Below are 18605 nucleotides of genomic sequence, written 5' to 3' on the forward strand. Positions count from 1 at the left end.
TCTGACCTTTCTGAAAAATAAAAAAATCTGTCTCTTGCAAGAGCCATCAAATAAATTGCTAAAGCACTCTTCAAATATAAGCAAAAAAACGCAGGAGGGAAGAGTTTTTAAATGCTGCAGAGTAGATGTATTGGCTCAGATGTAATTCTTCTTTGAGAAATCTCTGAGGCTTTGAATAGGCTGTCCTAAACACTGGACTCAGTGGCTGGATCTCTTAATCACTCCCACTCCCTTTACTCCATGCTGAGGACCAAAGGGGTGTGCAGTTAAACTGACGCTGCAGCTGTCAAATGACCGCTCGACAGAAAAACAAGCTTTAGAAAACTTTAGGAAATTCAGTTTTATCTCACAGCCACTGGAGGCAAAAGTGCAAAGTTGCTATGCGCAGCCTTCAACAGGCATTGACTTAGTCACTAACTATTATGCAAGCGAGACAGCACTGGGGCCTGTGTCCTCCCATATCCTCTTTAGATGTACTGTTTGCCCTTGAGTGAAGCGAGAGGGAGGGAGGGACAGTAAGGAAACCTTCATGTGATGTTCACTGGCACTTCTACAAAAGCCCCTCCCCCGCTGCTCTGGAGCGGCGCAAAGCATCTGTCTCCGTCATTCAGTGATGATGAAAAGTCACATTTGAATATTGTGTCACCATCAGTGGAGGTTTGTTGTTTTCCTCTTCCTCCATACTCCTACCGTCATCTTTACTAAAACATATTTTACTTTTACTTATTTTTATTTTCTTCCTCGCTCAAAACCTCCTCCTTGTGCAGATAACTAGAAACTATCCCTCCAGGAGAAAGATTTGACTACTAATGTTTTATTTAGTTGTGGGTGGGAAAAGACCCGCATGGGGGGGGAAACTAAATGGGTCTTCTCCGTGGCCCCTGCTAGGTTTTGGTATTTGTTCTGTCTGGAACAACAACAACAGAAAGATGGAGAATAAAAGGGAAGCAGCAAGCGGTGTGAGCAGGTGCCCAGTGGCAAAACACACACATACACAAACGTGAAGCCAATGCCAAAGTGCCTTTAACCTGCATTCTCACTAATGTCCTTCAGGGGGCGACTCCTCTGGGTGTATAGAAGTCTATGAGAAAATGACTCTACTTCTCACTTGATTTATTACCTCAGTAAACATTGTAAACATGAGTTTATGGTCTCAATCTCTAGTTTCAAATCTTCTTCAATACAGCATGATGTTCATTTAGTAAATTATGGTCCATTTAGAGTCAGATACCATTAAATAGAGTATGCTTTAGGGCGGGGCTTACTGTGATTGACAGGTTGTTACCATGGCGTTGTCTGGTCTCGGAGTTTTCAGATCATGACAGTTAATTGTAACATTTTGGTCACCAAAAAAATGTCCTTGTCAGCGTTCGTTTGACTAGCTCCACCCACTCACTTTTAGTTGCAAGAAAACAAGATGGCGACATCATAAAACCAAGATGACGACAGCCAAAAAGCCAAACTCAAGGCTTTGAAAACAGCAGTCCACAAACCAATGGGTCACTGTGACTACAGTCTACGATGCTAACGCACTAAAACAAACGCATGGCTGCATTCGGTGTACTGACTGGACAGCCAAACCCTCACAGCTCATGAGACCTGTGGCACAAACTCAGAGGAGGTTTGAATCTCTCCACCCGGCACGTCTTCCTCACGGTTCATCGTTCAAGCTCAGCATCCCTGGATGCCTCTCGTTCTTTGAAGCTTCTCCTCCTGCTTCACACACAGACTTGTTTTGGCCATTTGTTTTTTTCATGGCACGGCTTATTCATTTGATTTCCGACCAAGTAAAAATCCATCCGTGTCATCGTCAGTGGCAGCAAACTGCCTGGGGGGCATGAGGGGGATTTTGATTACGAAGCAACCCGAGATATGAGCGCCGGTGGCCCGGGAAGGAGGTCCTATCGCTGTGACATCTCAGGAGCACTGATCTGGATTCATTTCACAGAGCTCAGTGACGGGGTCTCTGTCTTCCTGTCTCGGTGGGAGCCAGAGGACTCCAGTAATGAGATGTTAAAAGCTAACCTCCTCATTACTCCTTACACCGTCCTCTCCTCTCCTCCTTTCTAGTCCTCTCTCACACGACAAGCTCAGAGCAGCTTTTAATGAATATTTTAGTGCCCTTTGTTCTCTTCTGGATCAATGAATAAGACAACCTGACAACCCCTCCACCCAAACTACTTTGTGCGGGCATTATTTTTTTTTCCTCTTCCTTTTTTTGGCTCACCTCAGCTTAATGTACCACCCCCCCTCAGGAGGAATACCATCATTGACTCAGTTAATTAAAAAATGAAATGTGTCTGAGAGGGGAGGGGTGTGGATGGGTCGATTGTTACCGGTTGCAGAATCAGGGGGGGATCACCATGTGGAGAACAGAAACGACTGATCGGGGTTGTTAATCAAAAGCGTCCTTCTGTTTTGTCTCGTTCAAAGGAAACAGGTGGCGGCTTCACCTCAGCTCTCACTAGAAGTTCTGGCAGTTCAACAAAAGTTCCTTGAACTTTGAGCGAGATTTCACTCTCGGAGAATGAATTATTGCTTCCTCGCGGTGCCAGATGGCTGTTAAATGTTACATGTTGTCATCCGACAAAATTAACCATGAAAACTGTATTCCATGTAGCGCGTGATCTGACGGATAGTGAGAGATGACAAATCGTCAGAAAAGCAGCAGAGATTCATTCGTCACGTTCATGCTTTTCTAAACCAAAAGCTGAAAACACACATAATTGCTCTCTGCACTCCCAAACCAGCTTTGCTTTTCCTCGTTGTGCAACACAACAGACACATAAACTGTTTTAGTGCAAGTTGATGATAGAAATATGTCACATTTCTGTATATTACTGTTATGTATTCCACATAGTTTGACTCCAGAGGCCAGATGCATAAAACGACGTGTACGCACAAAACACATCCGTACGCCTTTTCCCACAACTAAACTAAAACTGGTAGTTAGAATAGAATGTGCAGCGACCAGACCGGGTGTACACACTTTTATTCTAGAGATAGCTGTGTGTGATATGATAAGACAGATAGATATGATATATATATATATATATATATATATATATATATATATATATATATATTAGTGCTGGGCAACGATTAAAATATTTAATTGTCGCGATTAATCGCATTATTATGGCAAAGTTCAATAATGAATTCAAAAGTAGTGTATTGCGCACTGTTATTTTAAAAGTACTGCTATATGAACAAAAGGTCAATAACATTTGGTTCACGAGATGCAGGTAGCATGTTTTATACTTAATGTGAATATAATTCATACTTTGTTGGCATCTTATTCTGAAAACCGGATGTTTTCAGAAACATCCGCAGCGATGTCCAGTAGTTTACAGGGAGAGCAACAGCTGGTGCAGCTTCTCTCTTTATTTCTGCCCCCCCTCGACCAGAAGCGGAAGTCGCCTTTTCTCTATGGCAACCCTGAAGGGACATCATATCTCCAATACAAAACGATAAACATGAGACAGTCTGTTACAATAATAATACATTAAAAATGCTTACCTGTTTGTTTTTTTGTTTTGTTGTTGTTGTTTTTTAATTATTGTTATTTTTTTTTTCCCATCTCAAAAGGCTCAAGGACATACACACAAAAGTTCACACACACGTTCACACACACACACACACACACACACACACACACACACACACACATACATACACAACTGACTATAGGATGTATATATAGGATCCCACTGTTGTTGTCATCCTCTTGTTGTTATATGTATTTTCTCTTGTCTTTCAATAAAAAAAATTATAATAAATTTAAAAAATGCGTTAACGCGCGATACAATAATTGTCGGCGTTAATTAATGAATGCGTTAACGCGATAATAACGCGTTAACTAGCCCAGCACTAATATATATATATATATATATATACAGTGAGAGATGAAACCTTGAAGTGAAACACTGGCAAACAGCTAAAACAAACAATATCACTGATTGTGTTATTATTTGGCAGCCTGTTTGGCGTTCTGTAACGTCCTTAACTCTTTTTCAACTACATAACTTTGTAATACATTCAGAAACATATTCCAACCACAAATAACTAAAGTGTGTGTGTGTGTGTGTGTGCGCCCACCAGGTGTGGGCGATATGACAAAGATGTCTTTTTTTTCAGGCAGGATCACGATTATGAATTATGTCTTACTGTTAAGTTACTGAACAGTACAACTCAACTTTTTTCCCTACATGGTATCAAAACACCACACCAAATTTTGTTCTCAAATTTAACCACAAGTTTCCTAAAATATTTATTAGTTACTTTTAGAAATCCACTCTTCACATTGGCATATGTTAGATCCACTGCACAGCACAAAAATAAGTTTGTTATTTTTACTCTTATTTCCTTCTTCCAGAACGGTGGTTAAAAAGCACCAGGGGACATTTCCAGAAGTTGAGTTTTCATTCAAACTAAAGTAGTATAGTTCGACTGGTGTGTTATGACCACAGGCCAAATTAATCGGAGCACTCCCAGGCCAAATACAAAATAAAACACACAAGGGCTACATCACATCACTCCCAGTAAACTTCACGGAGGAGAATGTGTGCAAAACGGCATCACTGCTCTATTTCCTAATCTAATAATCTCTAGTCTAGCTCAGCTGAAAACACAGAATCCATGGTACCGGTACCAACAACGTTAGCTTCACTTTACCCGTCTCTCCTCCGCTCCATGTGTGGAGCCCCACACTTTGTGAAACATGAGCTTTCAATAATGGGCTGCTAAATGGTGGCAACGTAGTGGTGCGTGTTCATCTGGAGGTGGCCCTTGTGTGGGCTTTCGTGCTCTTTATACTTCCTCATTCATGACTACATGGAATAACATATGACATTATTTTGTGGTATACCTTCAAATTAGGCCGCTTTATTTTTGGTAACATCAAATGCTGGATGAGACCAACCTGGTTCGTGGTCCGGCCGCTGTGAATACCCCTCAGCTGCTCTGGTGCTGTTGGAGAACCTTGCACATGACACAGTGGGTGAAATTGCACTGCTTCTTTGCCATCATTGAAGGATCCAATAAGTACAGATAAATGTAGTTATGCAAACCGACTTAAGGGCGTTTCTGCATCAATTTACTGTGGGACCTGAAATGAGGCTTGTGATGATTCATAAAATCAGGCGTATACGAGCTGCGTTATAAATCTGATGAAAAGAGTGCACATGCATATGTCTGTCTCATTAATCTATTCATGCATTCTGAGCACTTGGAGCAAGATGCAGATTCGTCCCAATATCGCTCCTTAATACCAGCCACACCAGCAACGGATTACCCTCACACCCCCGGCCACGCCATGGCCGTGCAAATAAAATGTCAGTTTAATGATCGTATTTGACACAACTGCTCCAACGCTGTTCCTACTCCAGCCGGTGGCTTCTGTTGTTCTCAAGCTGTGACTTTCCCAAAAGCAACAGTTTTCTGATTTGTAAATAATTGCATATCCTTTTTTTTTTCTTTTTTTTCAAAGCTCAGGCCCAGAACAAACTGCAGGAATCAACTACGCAGGGGAGAACCTTTTAACCCTTTCTAACCCTTTTGAACTTGTGATGATCAACTTGTGATAAGAATTTGTGATGATCAAAAACTAGTTAATTGAGGAATTCTGAATGATGAAATAAATTTATTGCAAAGATATTTACAATTAAAACTCCGTCGGGTCACTTTTGACCCATGGCGTGTGTCAAAGGGTTAACAGCTGTTGTAGTGTGTATTACAGAGCAAGGTTTTTATCACACATATTTTTAATAGTAGTGTGTCTAAAAAGGGGGCATCAACTGAGAAAACCATCCATTTAGGCTTATTGAGATGCTCTAGGTCGTATCAGATATGGTTGATGGCGGGGCATATTCTCAGCATACAGGAAGTTGTCGTTAGAAATTTGAGAGTAAAATTTACGGCAGCAAATGAGTCGTTCATCCACAGATGATTTCTTTACTTCTCTAGTCCCGTTGGTAGACTTCGGTACAGAACCTTACAGGCCAGCCATTGTTGGTAGCTGAAGTGTTCTGGGTTACAGTTGAACGATGGTGTGCTTAAGGATGATTCTGCGTTATCACCAGCTAGGTCTTGCATTTATATTCTTCTTTTCATCTCCTATGAATAACAATAAGAGAGATAATGTGGGAATGCAGTGATTTTGTGAGCAGTCAATTAGAATTATGAACATTTCATTTATCAAATATTTTAGAATGCCGAGTGCAGCTACGGCAACTGCCGTTTTCAAAAACCTTTAGCCAAATAAAAACAACCGACAAATGAAAAACAAAACACGGACAAATGGACCAACACTGAAGTCTAGAAGTTCACTCGTTTATTAGGAACACATCCACAGATCCAAAGAACGAGTGGGAGCCGCTGCTAACCCAGTAGCATGACGGCTAGCGGTAATATGTCAAATGTGTGCGATTGTTTTTATGTTGTAGCCATAAAAAAAAGAGTATTTCATAAAAATAAGTTCTGGCTTTGTGCATTTAAAATGACTCTGGAGTCCAAATAATCAGAGGCCTACGGATCCTCACGGGAGTTAAACAAAGATGTATTGTCATCAGCTTTGGTCCCGAGACACCTGATTTATTGAAGTCATTCCATCGCGGAACCTTGTTGTGAACCTAACTGGCATTGAGACAAAGTGTGATGAGGGAACGAAGTGAGTGAGTTCAACAAAGAGTCACTCGCAGCAACAGACAAACGAGGACATCGTCTCTCCGACGGAAGATGAGTCACGTCGCAACAGAACCGACATGATGAAAAATGGCGTGCTTTATGAGACTCTGTCTCTTCCGTATGCCGCGCAGTCTTGCATAATTGTTACTATGTATTGATTTCCCCTTAATGACTGCCAGAAGGTATCGCTTCACACAGATGAGAAGCTCATATTTATCCATCTATGATTATTCTCTGTCCTTCCAGCCTGCATTCATCCTCCATCATTCATCCCTCTTTCACCATTTGTCTGTCAACACAGTATTTCATTAAAGTTGTCTTTGTGAGGTCATATCTTTGGAGAATATTCATACAACTAAAGGTTATAGGGAAGTTTGAATATACAATATCATCTACAAATGTTTTTTGAAGTTTAAATAGCGTTGTTTTTTGTTAGTAGTAGCAAACACTATTGATGGGATTTTCAGAGCTGAAATCCAGACTTGGATGAAGTCGGTTTGTTTATTTGGTGATAATACATGTTCTTACAAAGAAATGAGTTTTTGGTCTCAAACATGGGGTCTCAAAAATTGTGAAATTTCTAACTACTTTGTAGGCTCATGCCTAAATCGCTGTGCACACACAAAGAAGGAAATATGTATCTGTATAAAGATACTTTGCAGAAGCCTGATTGTGTTCATGAATCTCAATGAAGACTGATTTCCACTCCCAGTCTTTAGACCAGTCAATGAAAATCACAGCAAAAGAGAAGCATCATTTCACTGATTTCCTGTAGCCGGGTCTTCATTCCCATATTTGCATGTGCATTTCCATTATTAATTAATTATGGTATTAGGAAAGATGATGAAAAGGGCAAAATTCAATAAACATTCTACAATTGCAGAAAAGAAGAGCTACATGTGTTATAGAAAGTCCTTTGTCCAATAGATTCTGATGTAGTGAACATCTAAGTCACATGACTGATCAGCTGTCTCTGCTTTCGGCATATTCCCGCAACTTACTTGTCTCCAGACAACATGAAACATGGCCAATACTAGCTGCCTAAGAACAAGTACAATTTCTCCAGTTCCTAAAGACCTCTTTCTATTTATATCTCAAAGATGGTCAGACGGCCGAGGCAACTTGTTTTATTTTCCATTCACAACCTCTACTTCTTCTTCATTTACTGGCGGGTTACAGCCATACATAGCCTATGCGCCAACTTCTGACAAAACTACACTCAAGCCTTTTCTCGCTCCAAACCAGACGAGGGAAACGTCTAAACCTAATTCGGTTGTTTTTTTATTGGGACATTTCAAAAGTTTCCTTAAAGTTCACTTAAATGCACGTTGGTGAGGTGGTCCAACAAGGCCAGAGCACACGATCATTATGTACGACTGTGGCTGTTTATAGCATCCGTGGAGTTGTTCATTTGTCTCATGTACATGCAAACCGTCATGGGTTTACTATATAGTTTACCACAAAGACACATAAGTCGTCTACGAAGAGACACAAAGAGACTACAAATAGACCAAAGCGGTGTGTTTCCTGGTCCGCTGATTGAGTGCTGAAAAGGCTAGAAGTGCTCCAAGAAGTGCTCCATCAAAATGTAGTAATTCTCAATTATCTATCGGTTGTAGGTCCAGGGTCTGGATACATTGGCGTCCGGATCCAGACCGCGGTCCGCCTATTAGTTATCCCAAATATAGACTCTTAAAGAAACACAATACACATTCAATGAAATGGGCTGAGAGAGGATAAAAAATGTTTCATTATGTAGACTTTGTTTCTGCATATTTCTAAGTGCATGTTATATGTATATGCTTGAGATGCACACATTCTCACTGCACAGTTTCTTAAGAACAGATTTACTTTGTGAGTCCTGGTACAGTAGGTGACCTTCAAATTGTCTTGAGCAGAATTTTTTGAGCAAAAAAGATTGTTTTGTCCCTGCTTTATTAACCTCAAATTAAAAAAAAAGATGACGCTGAAAGAACTTGGCTGGCTGAAGCATATGCTGTAAATGTAGCCCCTTTGTCCCGCCACCCTCACACCCTATTTTTGCTCACATTCATCATTGTTCCTCCCCGTTTCCTTTTATCCATCCTACTTGCCTCTTTGCGTCTGGTTTTCTCCCCTCCCTATGTCTGGATGACTGAGTAATTCTGTCTCTGAACAGGACCTCCCATTCTCTCCCGTCTCTTCACACCAGGCAGAAGAACTTTGCCCGCGGCATCGAGCAGCAGCTCCCAGATGGCATGGCGGTGGCATCGGTGCCAACGGAGGTCCAGTGCCACGAGGAGCTGTCGGACCCCGTCCCCGACCCAGAGTACCTCACAGGTATGAGACCATATTCCACGGTTCACTCGGCACGCTCGCAGCTGTGCGATAGTGCTTCATCACAGGCCTGTCAGAAATCCTCATTACTAAAAAAAAAAAAGTCAACATCAGCGGGCTTGATAACCAATGTGGAATGCTGTTTGAGTCGCCCGAGGCGTTTGCTAATACATTCTGAGATTTTAGTCATTTATGATGTTCGGGCAGTTTGCCATGGCTAGTGCGAGTGTAGGAAGTTACCCAGTGTAGTAGACTTCATCCATATGGGCCCCAGTGAAGATATCCTACTGGGTTAACAATAACTAAGACCATGACCCGGTTCTGGCTGGGTTCAAATCATTTCCATTCTTACTGGGTGCTGGTGGGGTTTTGTTCTTGCATCTTATGTTTGTGGATCCAAGCGGCCTCGCAGCTTTCTTGATGATTGCTGGAGCACCTTGTGGCTGCAGTGTTGTGCAATCCTGTCTCCTACCAAGTTGCAACAAGCAAATGTTTTTCAAGGAATGAACATAACTCGGCCCAGATTACGTTTTCTTGTCAACCTAAATATGAAATGTTGGGAATTGATGTTCTGACAAGTCACTAAATTACTTTTTGTTTTCCTACAACATCCACTCCTGCAATACAACATCTGCTTCTAGCAGACAAAGCATGATTCAACTTATTTATGGTTCTGTTGAGAGACTCACAGCACTTGTTGTGGGACGGGGGTCTTTGGTTTGATCCTGAAAACAGTGACTTGAAGCCCAAGATGAGACGTGTTACTTCATCCTTATTTAACCTAAACTGCAGTCTTTCACTAACCTTAAACAATATATACATTTCTGGAAGGCAGTGTTGTGATCTGGTCTGTTTGGGTCGACTTAAGCGAATCATTATCCTTGAATCTATTTCACATGGTGGAGACTATCTTCCGGTCCTTTTTGGATCTCTTTTTCTTTTTTTATGTATTTGTACACGTTACATTTGGATTGGGTTTTCACTTGTTTGGTTAGTCTCGATCGTCATGGGGATGCACTGTTTCTTGGCGTGAGACATAGATGTGTAGTTTGACATTTTAGTTATTTTCTGGCCTTTAAGTTTCATAGTTCGTTTTGACAGGCGAGTCAGAAGTGGAGAATAATAAAGTGAAACAGTACATTCATGCTCACGATCTGTACTGTATTCAGAGCTTCCACTAGCAGACTGGTACTAGTGACCCACACTGTACTGTGTTAGCATCGTGCTGCATCGTCAGATATCCAACAACATGTTGCCAGAAACCAAGCTGTCTTTAAGTATGTGAATTAATGAATGGTAGCAATTGAAAGCAATTTACATATCTGTTCTCTCTCAAATACAAAAAAGGTAAAAATATCAATAATGCATGAATAATACCTATAGCACAGCATGGTTATGACACAAAATATAACACGAAACTGTGGCCTCTAAGCTTCTGCCATCTAGTGTAGTCCTGATGAAATGGACCCGAACTTCACCACCGTAAAGGGTGATGAGTTGGATGAGACTGTTAAATGTTTTTGTCCAAATTATTTTGTCTATTTTGTAAAATCTTGTAAAAAATGCAAAAGATGCGTTTTGTTTGCGTGCATATTCACTGCCAGACCACAGTTACATGAGGCCCTGCTCTATCTATATATATTATATATATATATACACACACACACACACACGCATACACACCCTTTGTTCTGTTCCTGTCAGTGCGACTCACAGGGAGCTCACCATCCAACTCAACAATGAATGTGAAGAGAAAATATATAGAACATTAGCAAAATCTCTACTGGGAAGTTTGTGTGTTTTTGTGTGTGTGTCAGGATTCATTAGTGGGGGGGCAGTCAGATGCCATTTTGCTGCTCTCTTCATTACCAGTGCAGCACATGGCAGCAATGTTTGAGCAGCATACAGCCAGAGAAGAATCCTGGCTCTCCATATCTATCAAGCGATTCCAGAAGGCCAACGATTTTTACCCGTCTGTCCGGACGCCTCATTATCCGCAGAGTTTGACCTCACTGTGCTGAGCGAGCCGTTACGGCGCTGGTCGTTACAGCGCTGGCCTCTAAATGTTTGATTGACGAGTCGGATGGGAATACAATGAACGAAAACTTCATAAACAACCACTCCATAATGCTTCTCTTATTATTTCCCCTCAGTGCTGACAGTTAAGTTGTAGAACATGCGGGACTTTTGTAAAGAGCAGGCTTCTGTAATGGAGAGGATCTCCTCCGCCACTCTGCCTGCATGAGTAACAACCTGTTTTTTTCCCTTTGTGTTCAGAGTGCGGTGGAGAGCACTACAATAGAGAGTGGAATTAATAATTATAATTCAGCATATTTTTCTTTCCTGGAAATGCCTCATTCAGGCAGCCTGCTGGCTGAATGAGGCATGTGAGACGGGTTTATGGCTTGCTGCTGATGTAACGGGGGGGGGGGGGGTTCAGTGCCACATCACGCGAGGTGACGGACAGCCGGATGGCGACGAAGCGGCAGTGGTTATTTTGTGACTGCCTTTTCATTGGAAGTTGCGGATATTAAAACCTTTCTAATCTAAATTAAACTTCTGCTGGGTCCATGAGCCACTGCCCCCCCACCCATTCTCTGTGCACAGCTCAAACCTTTTTTCTATCCCTACATCGCCCCTGGGCTCACAGCGCTCACGGGGTCCAGAACAGAGTTCGACGCAGCGGCACATCAATTTTTTTTTTTTATTAAAGAGTAATATCATGAATTTAAATATCTTTTCAAAGCGTCCAGCAGGGTGCCACAGAAAGCACACAGTGTACTCTGGGGGCTCAGTAGTGGGGTTTCCACTCCGGTTCCCCGACCATAGAAAGTGAAAACAGCAAGTTGTTTAGATTTGAATGAAACTACAGCTCCCATGAATCAAACAGTATTAAATATAGTTATCATATATTCCTTATTTATTATATTCACCCTCATGTCTAAAAATTACAGAACTTTAAATGTTTTGTAAAAAAAAACACAAAAGTGCTGATAATACGTAAGTGAAACATGTCCCTTTAGGCTCGTTATTGCTTTTCTAGGTGGTGAAGCAGCAACATTCTTTATTTTGTTTTGATTTCCCTCAACTGCTGTTATTATAAAAACAATACATTAATTGAATTGAGCAGTTGAAACACGTGAAATCTTCCAGGTGCTGAAGTTGTTTTTTTTCCAGTAATCGTGGTAAAAATAAGACAGGAAACAGACTGTTTGACAGAAAAAAAACTAAAAAGAATATAGATATATACAGTATATACAGTATATATATATATATATATTAGTGCTGGGCAACGATTCAAATTTTTAATCGCATGATTTGTTTGCGATTAATCTCAATGTTATGACAAAGTTCAATAATGAATTCAAAAGTAGTGTATTGCGCACTTTTATTTTAAAAGTACTGCTATATGAACAAAAGGGCAATGACATTTGGTTTGCAAACACTTTAAACACATAATGTTCTTTTTAACAGCAGTATTCCCTTTACACAGTAGCAGTTCTATCTCTTGCACACTATCTGTGCTCAGTGTGTGTGACTGTATGTGAAACGTTCCACTGCTGTGCAACATGAACAAAATGTTTCAGCACGTTTCATCTAAATGTGTGTATTGTGTCTTCATGACAGTCAGAGCATGTGAATGCAGCTCTACTGTTCATCAATATAATGCTGTAACTCTGAGGCAACTATGGTGACCAGCGATGTCCAGTAGTCTCCAGTGAGAGCAACAGCTGGTGCACGTTGTAACGCCGTCGCTTTAGTAGTCCTCTCCTTTTAATACAACTTGTGTATTCTTCTTGTGACGGTGCATCTTGAGGCTCATACGTGACGTCATTCGTTGCGATCCTAAAGGTGCGTTCACACCAAACGCGACGCGAACGCACCTTGAGAACGTTCCTCAGACCGACATCTTCCACAATACTAATCGGCTGCAGTGTGTATCCACTTCTCTGTAGCATTTGTTAGCTTCTCTTGCATTTGTTTATCTATGCTTCTCCCACACGTTGCAACCAACGTAGTCTCACGAAGACTTCCTCCACCGCTGCCAGTGAGCAACAGGCAGGCAGAGCAGGCAGGTCCACATGGATATCCCTGCTGGCCGACCGTCTGCTGAACAGCAACCCACCAACCCACATCCTGTACTTGAACCAGCGGCGCTTTTCTCTTTGAAGTGCCGCGGAGTTAGCCTGCTAGCTAAACTGAGACAGCTAAGCTAAGCTAAGAAAGTGCACACTCAGTCGCCGAAGCCTAAAATAGTCGTAGCGGTCCGTAGTCGGTGCTTAATAAACACCGCTGCCACCAATGTGACCGAGCATCCTGGGTTTGTGTATGAGGTGCACTTATAAGACGGTAATAAGCCGAGTCGGGAGACCAGACATCTCGTTCAGCCCACGGCTTCTCTCTTTATTTCTGCCCCCCTCCCTCCCTGGAGACTACTGGACATCACTGCGGTAAAGTCAGCAGACACTCAGATCTCCGTGGTCAACTCAGCAGACACTTACACTTTAGTGCACCTATATGCTGAAATTCACGGTAAACGCATTTAAACAGCACAGATCGGGAGCGAGCGAAACATTAACGTGAGACAACATCCGGTTTCTTCAGACGAACATCCGGTTTTCAGAATAAGATGCCAACAAAGTATGAATTATATTTACATTAAGTATAAAACATGCTACCTGCAGCTCGTGAACCAAACATTATTGCACTTTTGTTCACATAGCAGTACTTTTAAAATAAAAGTGCGCAATACACTACTTTTGAATTCATTATTGAACTTTGCCATAATAATGCGATTAATCGCAAAAAATTTATGCGATTAATCGCGATTAAATATTTTAATCGTTGCCCAGCACTAATATATATATATTCAAGGTCACCCGACTGTCTTTTTCCGGAGCTTTTGACCATATCTCACAGACTTCCTCAGCGGATTTTTCATGGAGATTACTCAGTTGTCATCATGTGACCTAAGCAGCCTCATAACTCTGGCCAGTGTGTAAGACTGTGAGATGTAGAAGAAAACTTTGGAAAAAGTAAGTGGATGTTGCATCAAATTCATTTATCAAACCAATCATTAAAAACAATCTGGTGATCCATTTTCAAGTCTGAACTAAATAGTTTTCTTATTATTATTATTATTATTAGTCTTTTTTAGAACTGGAAATGGGTGATTTTTGTCATTTCTTTTGATGTTGTAATACGTTCAGCCACTCGATGCTAAAGTGCTAAACCACACGTTCTAAATAGGGCTTAAAGCGTTCCTGTTTTCTTTCAGGTGAATATTCATTTCCATGCATTTTAAACACAAGGTACACATATTGTATGTCAGCAGGCTATGTAAATTAAATCAGAATAATCTGATCAAAAATAAAACTGTCAATTTTTTAAATAAAATGAATTGAAAAAGGAATGTGTAAGTTAAAGGAAAATAGTTCATAGCCACGATGCAGAGATAATTAATAATATACCAACATTTCCACATGGCAGTCTTCTTCAGGGTTCCTTTTACCACTTGTGATGACCCCTCCCATCCACTAGGGGTCTGTATCCTGTTTGCTGCCTACTCTGTCTTTCAGGATGTTGATTGGCAGCTAACGAGCCCCACCTGAGCCTGCTGGAAATGGCCAGCTATCAAGATGCACCACCTGAGCATGGCGAGGTGCCTCCCCTCCTCTCCTCTTTGACTCTTGTGTAGAGGACCTGGCTGGCTGGCTGGCTGTTTTTTTGTTGGTTCATTAAATAAATGTCTATTTATTACTTTTATCACTCGTCTTGTCTCCCTCATGTTACGACCTTTTGAGCCGAGTCGTGACATATGGGGGCTCGTCCAAACTTGATGAACCAGGTAACACAAGATTTGTGGAGAGATGTTGGCTCTGCTGGATAATTGATGAGCGGAGACTGATTTCTGGGTCAGTGGTAGCCTGGTGGGCAGGTGCACCTTGTTTAAGTGAGTGAGATGTGCAATCTGGTTGTTTTGGAGACATGGACGAGTGTGGTGAGTAGGCTGTTTTCCTCTGTTTGTTTTTTGTTAGCAACTGTAGTGAACAGTGTTCCTGAGGAGTGTGTTTGTGTCACTGAGCATGTGTTATGCTGGTGGTTTTTGCGGAACGGAGTTTGGGTGGTCCTGTATACAAGGTGAGAAAATTGCTGTTGTTCTGTCCCTGTAGGTTCAAGAGCGGATTCCCTTCGGAGTTCGTTGGGGGGTTTCTGTAGTGTGGTGTGAAAGTGGTTAGAGCAGTTGTCTCGGGGGCACGTCCGAGGCTGCAGGTGGTTGGCCAGTTCATGGTTTCTTTACCGAGCCTGTGGGTTTTAGTGCGTAAGTACCCACCACAAGTAGCACCTGAAGACTAGGGGGGAAGCTTACGTAGTCTCTGGTTAGGCAGTCAGAGGGACGGAGCTGCAGTGATGGCTGTGTATGGGCTGTTTTTCCTGTTAGTGGGTTAGTTAAATTCTGTACGGATCGAAACTAGTTTCTTGTGTTTCCTGCTAACTACATGTTTTGTATTCCGGTTTTTGTGATCATGGTCATGTTCTTGAAGTTTCTGGGTAGTTCAAGACTCTGTAATAATAGCATTGCACAGCCTGTTGGGTGTCTGGGTATTGGACCCAGTTACCTTGCAGGTGGAACCTGAAGACTGCTGCTGCACAGTGGCAGTAGGTTTTTAATGGTTCATAGGGTAAGCAAGTTGATAATAAAGGAGGGATGTGGTGAACTGTTTTTTGTGTTTGTGCGGTGACAGGCAAGTTTGTAGCTTGGCCTGATACCTTTCAGGAACATAAGCGCTACAGCTCATGCCTTGATTGGGTGAGCTGAGTTGTGGTTGGGTTGCCTCTTTGCACGTCTGTCAGAGGAACCTTTAGGAGGCAACAGCTTAGCGCTTATGGTAGTTCTGTTCGGTGTTTTCTGTCAGCTGGTAATTAGGAAAATTCCAGTTCTGGGTGTTCACCACTCGTTCATGCAGCTCATTGCATGAACTGGCCCTCCAGGAAACCCTGCTTCCCATCATGTGCGGTACCATATCTCTGTAATCTCGCTGGCCTTCCTTGCTTCTCTGCTCTCACTCTTAGATGCTTCGCCACATGTTGGAGTTGCTGGGTTGCAGAGTGGAGATTGATTGGTGGGCTGGGGAGATGCACTCACAACAGGTAGTATGAAACTTGTAAATATGAAATCTGTATGTAGTTTGTCGGTATTCCTGGTGGGTTTTTATGGAGGTGTGAGGACCCCTCCCATCCACTAGGGGTCTGTATCCTGTTTGCTGCCTACTTGGTCTTTCAGGATGTTGATTGGCAGCTAACGAGCCCCACCTGAGCCTGCTGGAAATGGCCAGCTATCAAGATGCACCACCTGAGCATGGCGAGGTGCCTCCTCTCCTCTTTGACTCTTGTGTAGAGGACCTGGCTGGCTGGCTGGCTGGCTGTTTGTTGGTTTGTTTGTTTGTTTAGTAGTTGGTTCATTAAATAAATGTCTATTTATTACTTTTATTACTCGTCTTGTCTCCCTCATGTTATGACTTTTTGAGCCAGGTCGTGACACACTTTACACAGCGGAATAATATAATATATCTGAGTACGTTCTCTATAGGGCTTAATCACCTGAAAATAAGAATCCTCGTGTTTTTGTTACCTCAGAATGAGCCGTTTATACCTACAAATGAAACGGGTCCTCTTCACAGAGCTGGCCGCCATGTTTCTACAGTAGCCCAGAGTGGACAAACCAAACACTGGCACTAGATGGGGCCCTTGGTGTTTTTCTGTTGGCATCAGTATTTCTCCTACAGGCTTGGCAGAAGGGAGAAGTTTCAGTTAGTTGCGATGTTCAACCTCACCGCTAGTTGCTGCCAAATCCTCCACACTGGCCCTTTTGAGTGATAAACACAGGAGAAAATAGCTATTCAGATCCAAAGAGTCAACCATGTTTTAGTTTATTTCTAACCTGCCATCTCAGGGCTTCCGTATCTGTCGCTTTCCATGAACAATCTGAAATTCTGCTTGATCATCTGGCAACACTTTTCCATAATGCTATCAGTTGGAGACTTTTGAAGAGCTCCGGTTGCAGCAAAAATAATGAATTTAGATCCAATGTGTCGACACCTTCCTGAGGCAAATAAAAGCTCCAATTTCTGACATTAGCTCCGTAACAGCGTGATGGGAGGAAAGAAGGGACTTCCCGCGAGCTCTTTCATATTTGAGATGTTTCTCAACAAAGTGACAATGTCCCACCGCCCTGTCAGAAATGATGTAAGCATCATATAAATGCCTCATGAATGCTGACAGGCATTCACGCAGCGCTCGCTGCTTCAGGCATTTCAAGTGTGTTCTGTAGTGGAGTTCATGTTCTGACCGTAGACCGTGGGGTAAACTAAATAACAGACAATGTATAATAAAATGCAGTCAAGTACAATGGCATCACATTCCTTTTATTGTCTGCTTAGTGTCCTTCAGTCTGTGTTGAGTCATTTTATCATGAGGAACTTTGCAGGTGCACTTTTATTCTCTTTGGCACATGAATATTTTTCTTTTTTAAACATTTCCCTTTTCCACTCCAATTGTTTTCAGTGTGATTGCAGCAGCAGTGTGTCCCGTTTGTTTCTCTGTGCATTAAAAAGGTGTTCATGAAATCACAATGGAGATCTTTTTCATAGCCGACACACACAAATAGTTATGACTCACGTGTGTGCCTGTTACGATTCACAGGGGGAGAGATATTCAATTTATGGTCAATAAATCAGTTACAAAGGAACCCTCGCAACTGAGTCACATTTGTTCCCAAAAGTCTCTAAAATAAGCATATAGATATGTATATATAGATAATTGTCATCTCCGTGTGTGTAAAACAGTGCTAAAAGAAGAGTGAAGATTTGTATTCATGAAGTAGACCGATACAAAAAATAAAATCAGTCATGGTTTTAGAAGAATAAGGCCAGGTTTAAGATCAGTTATTCCCTCAGCCCCCCTACCTTGTGAATAGATAGAATAACACATGGTTTTGCATGATGCTGAGAAGCAAACGAGCCAATTATAGCAGAGCATCGTCCAGCTGCGACCAGGGTCTGACGACCACCCGGCTCTGCTCAAAAGACTCTCGTGCACTGTTTTAATATTTCCTTCATCTTCAGGCTGCTTCAGTGGATTTAATGAGTCACGGTTAAAGTTGTGTAATAGAGATACTTGTTAACTGGAGAGGTTGGAAGCAGAAATACCTTTCTAAAACATTACGTTTCTACGTCAAAAGCTGTGGAGCTAACATTAGCAGAGAACTTTAGCACATCATTACCTAGCATTAGCACTTCTATGCTACGCTAGCTACTGAAGGTCTACTGAATGTCTGCACTTTTTAAAGAATTGAGAACTACCAGTGGTTACAGAAACACTGTTCCTTAATATCATTGTCTTCTGTCTGGATCTCCAGGTGATGTGGTGGTTCACTTTCACACTGTGATCTGTAGCTTTAGCTTCTATCTTTAGCTTTTTAACTGTTTTCTCTGCTGAATCAGTTTGACATCATGGATTTATCCTTCAAACGCATGTTGTAGACCAGAGGTAGCCAACACGGTGCCCGTGGGCACCTGGTCGCCCGCAGGGACCATGTGAGTTGC

At 41.9% G+C, this 18605-nt stretch overlaps 1 protein-coding gene across 10 annotated transcripts in view; it reads left to right on the top strand.

Annotated features, from left to right (window-relative positions):
- Positions 1-18605, top strand: part of astn1 (astrotactin 1) — a 366216-nt gene that overhangs the window by 165074 nt on the left and 182537 nt on the right. For all 10 annotated transcript variants that reach the window (XM_031874553.1, XM_031874560.1, XM_031874561.1 and 7 more), the window contains one exon: positions 8876-9003. In XM_031874553.1, the coding sequence (XP_031730413.1) occupies positions 8876-9003 (128 nt within the window). The remainder of the gene's footprint in view (positions 1-8875; positions 9004-18605) is intronic.

This window comes from Anarrhichthys ocellatus, unplaced genomic scaffold (assembly GCF_004355925.1).
Source record: "Anarrhichthys ocellatus isolate YVR2014 unplaced genomic scaffold, GSC_Weel_1.0 scaffold82, whole genome shotgun sequence".
Taxonomy (NCBI): domain Eukaryota; kingdom Metazoa; phylum Chordata; class Actinopteri; order Perciformes; family Anarhichadidae; genus Anarrhichthys; species Anarrhichthys ocellatus.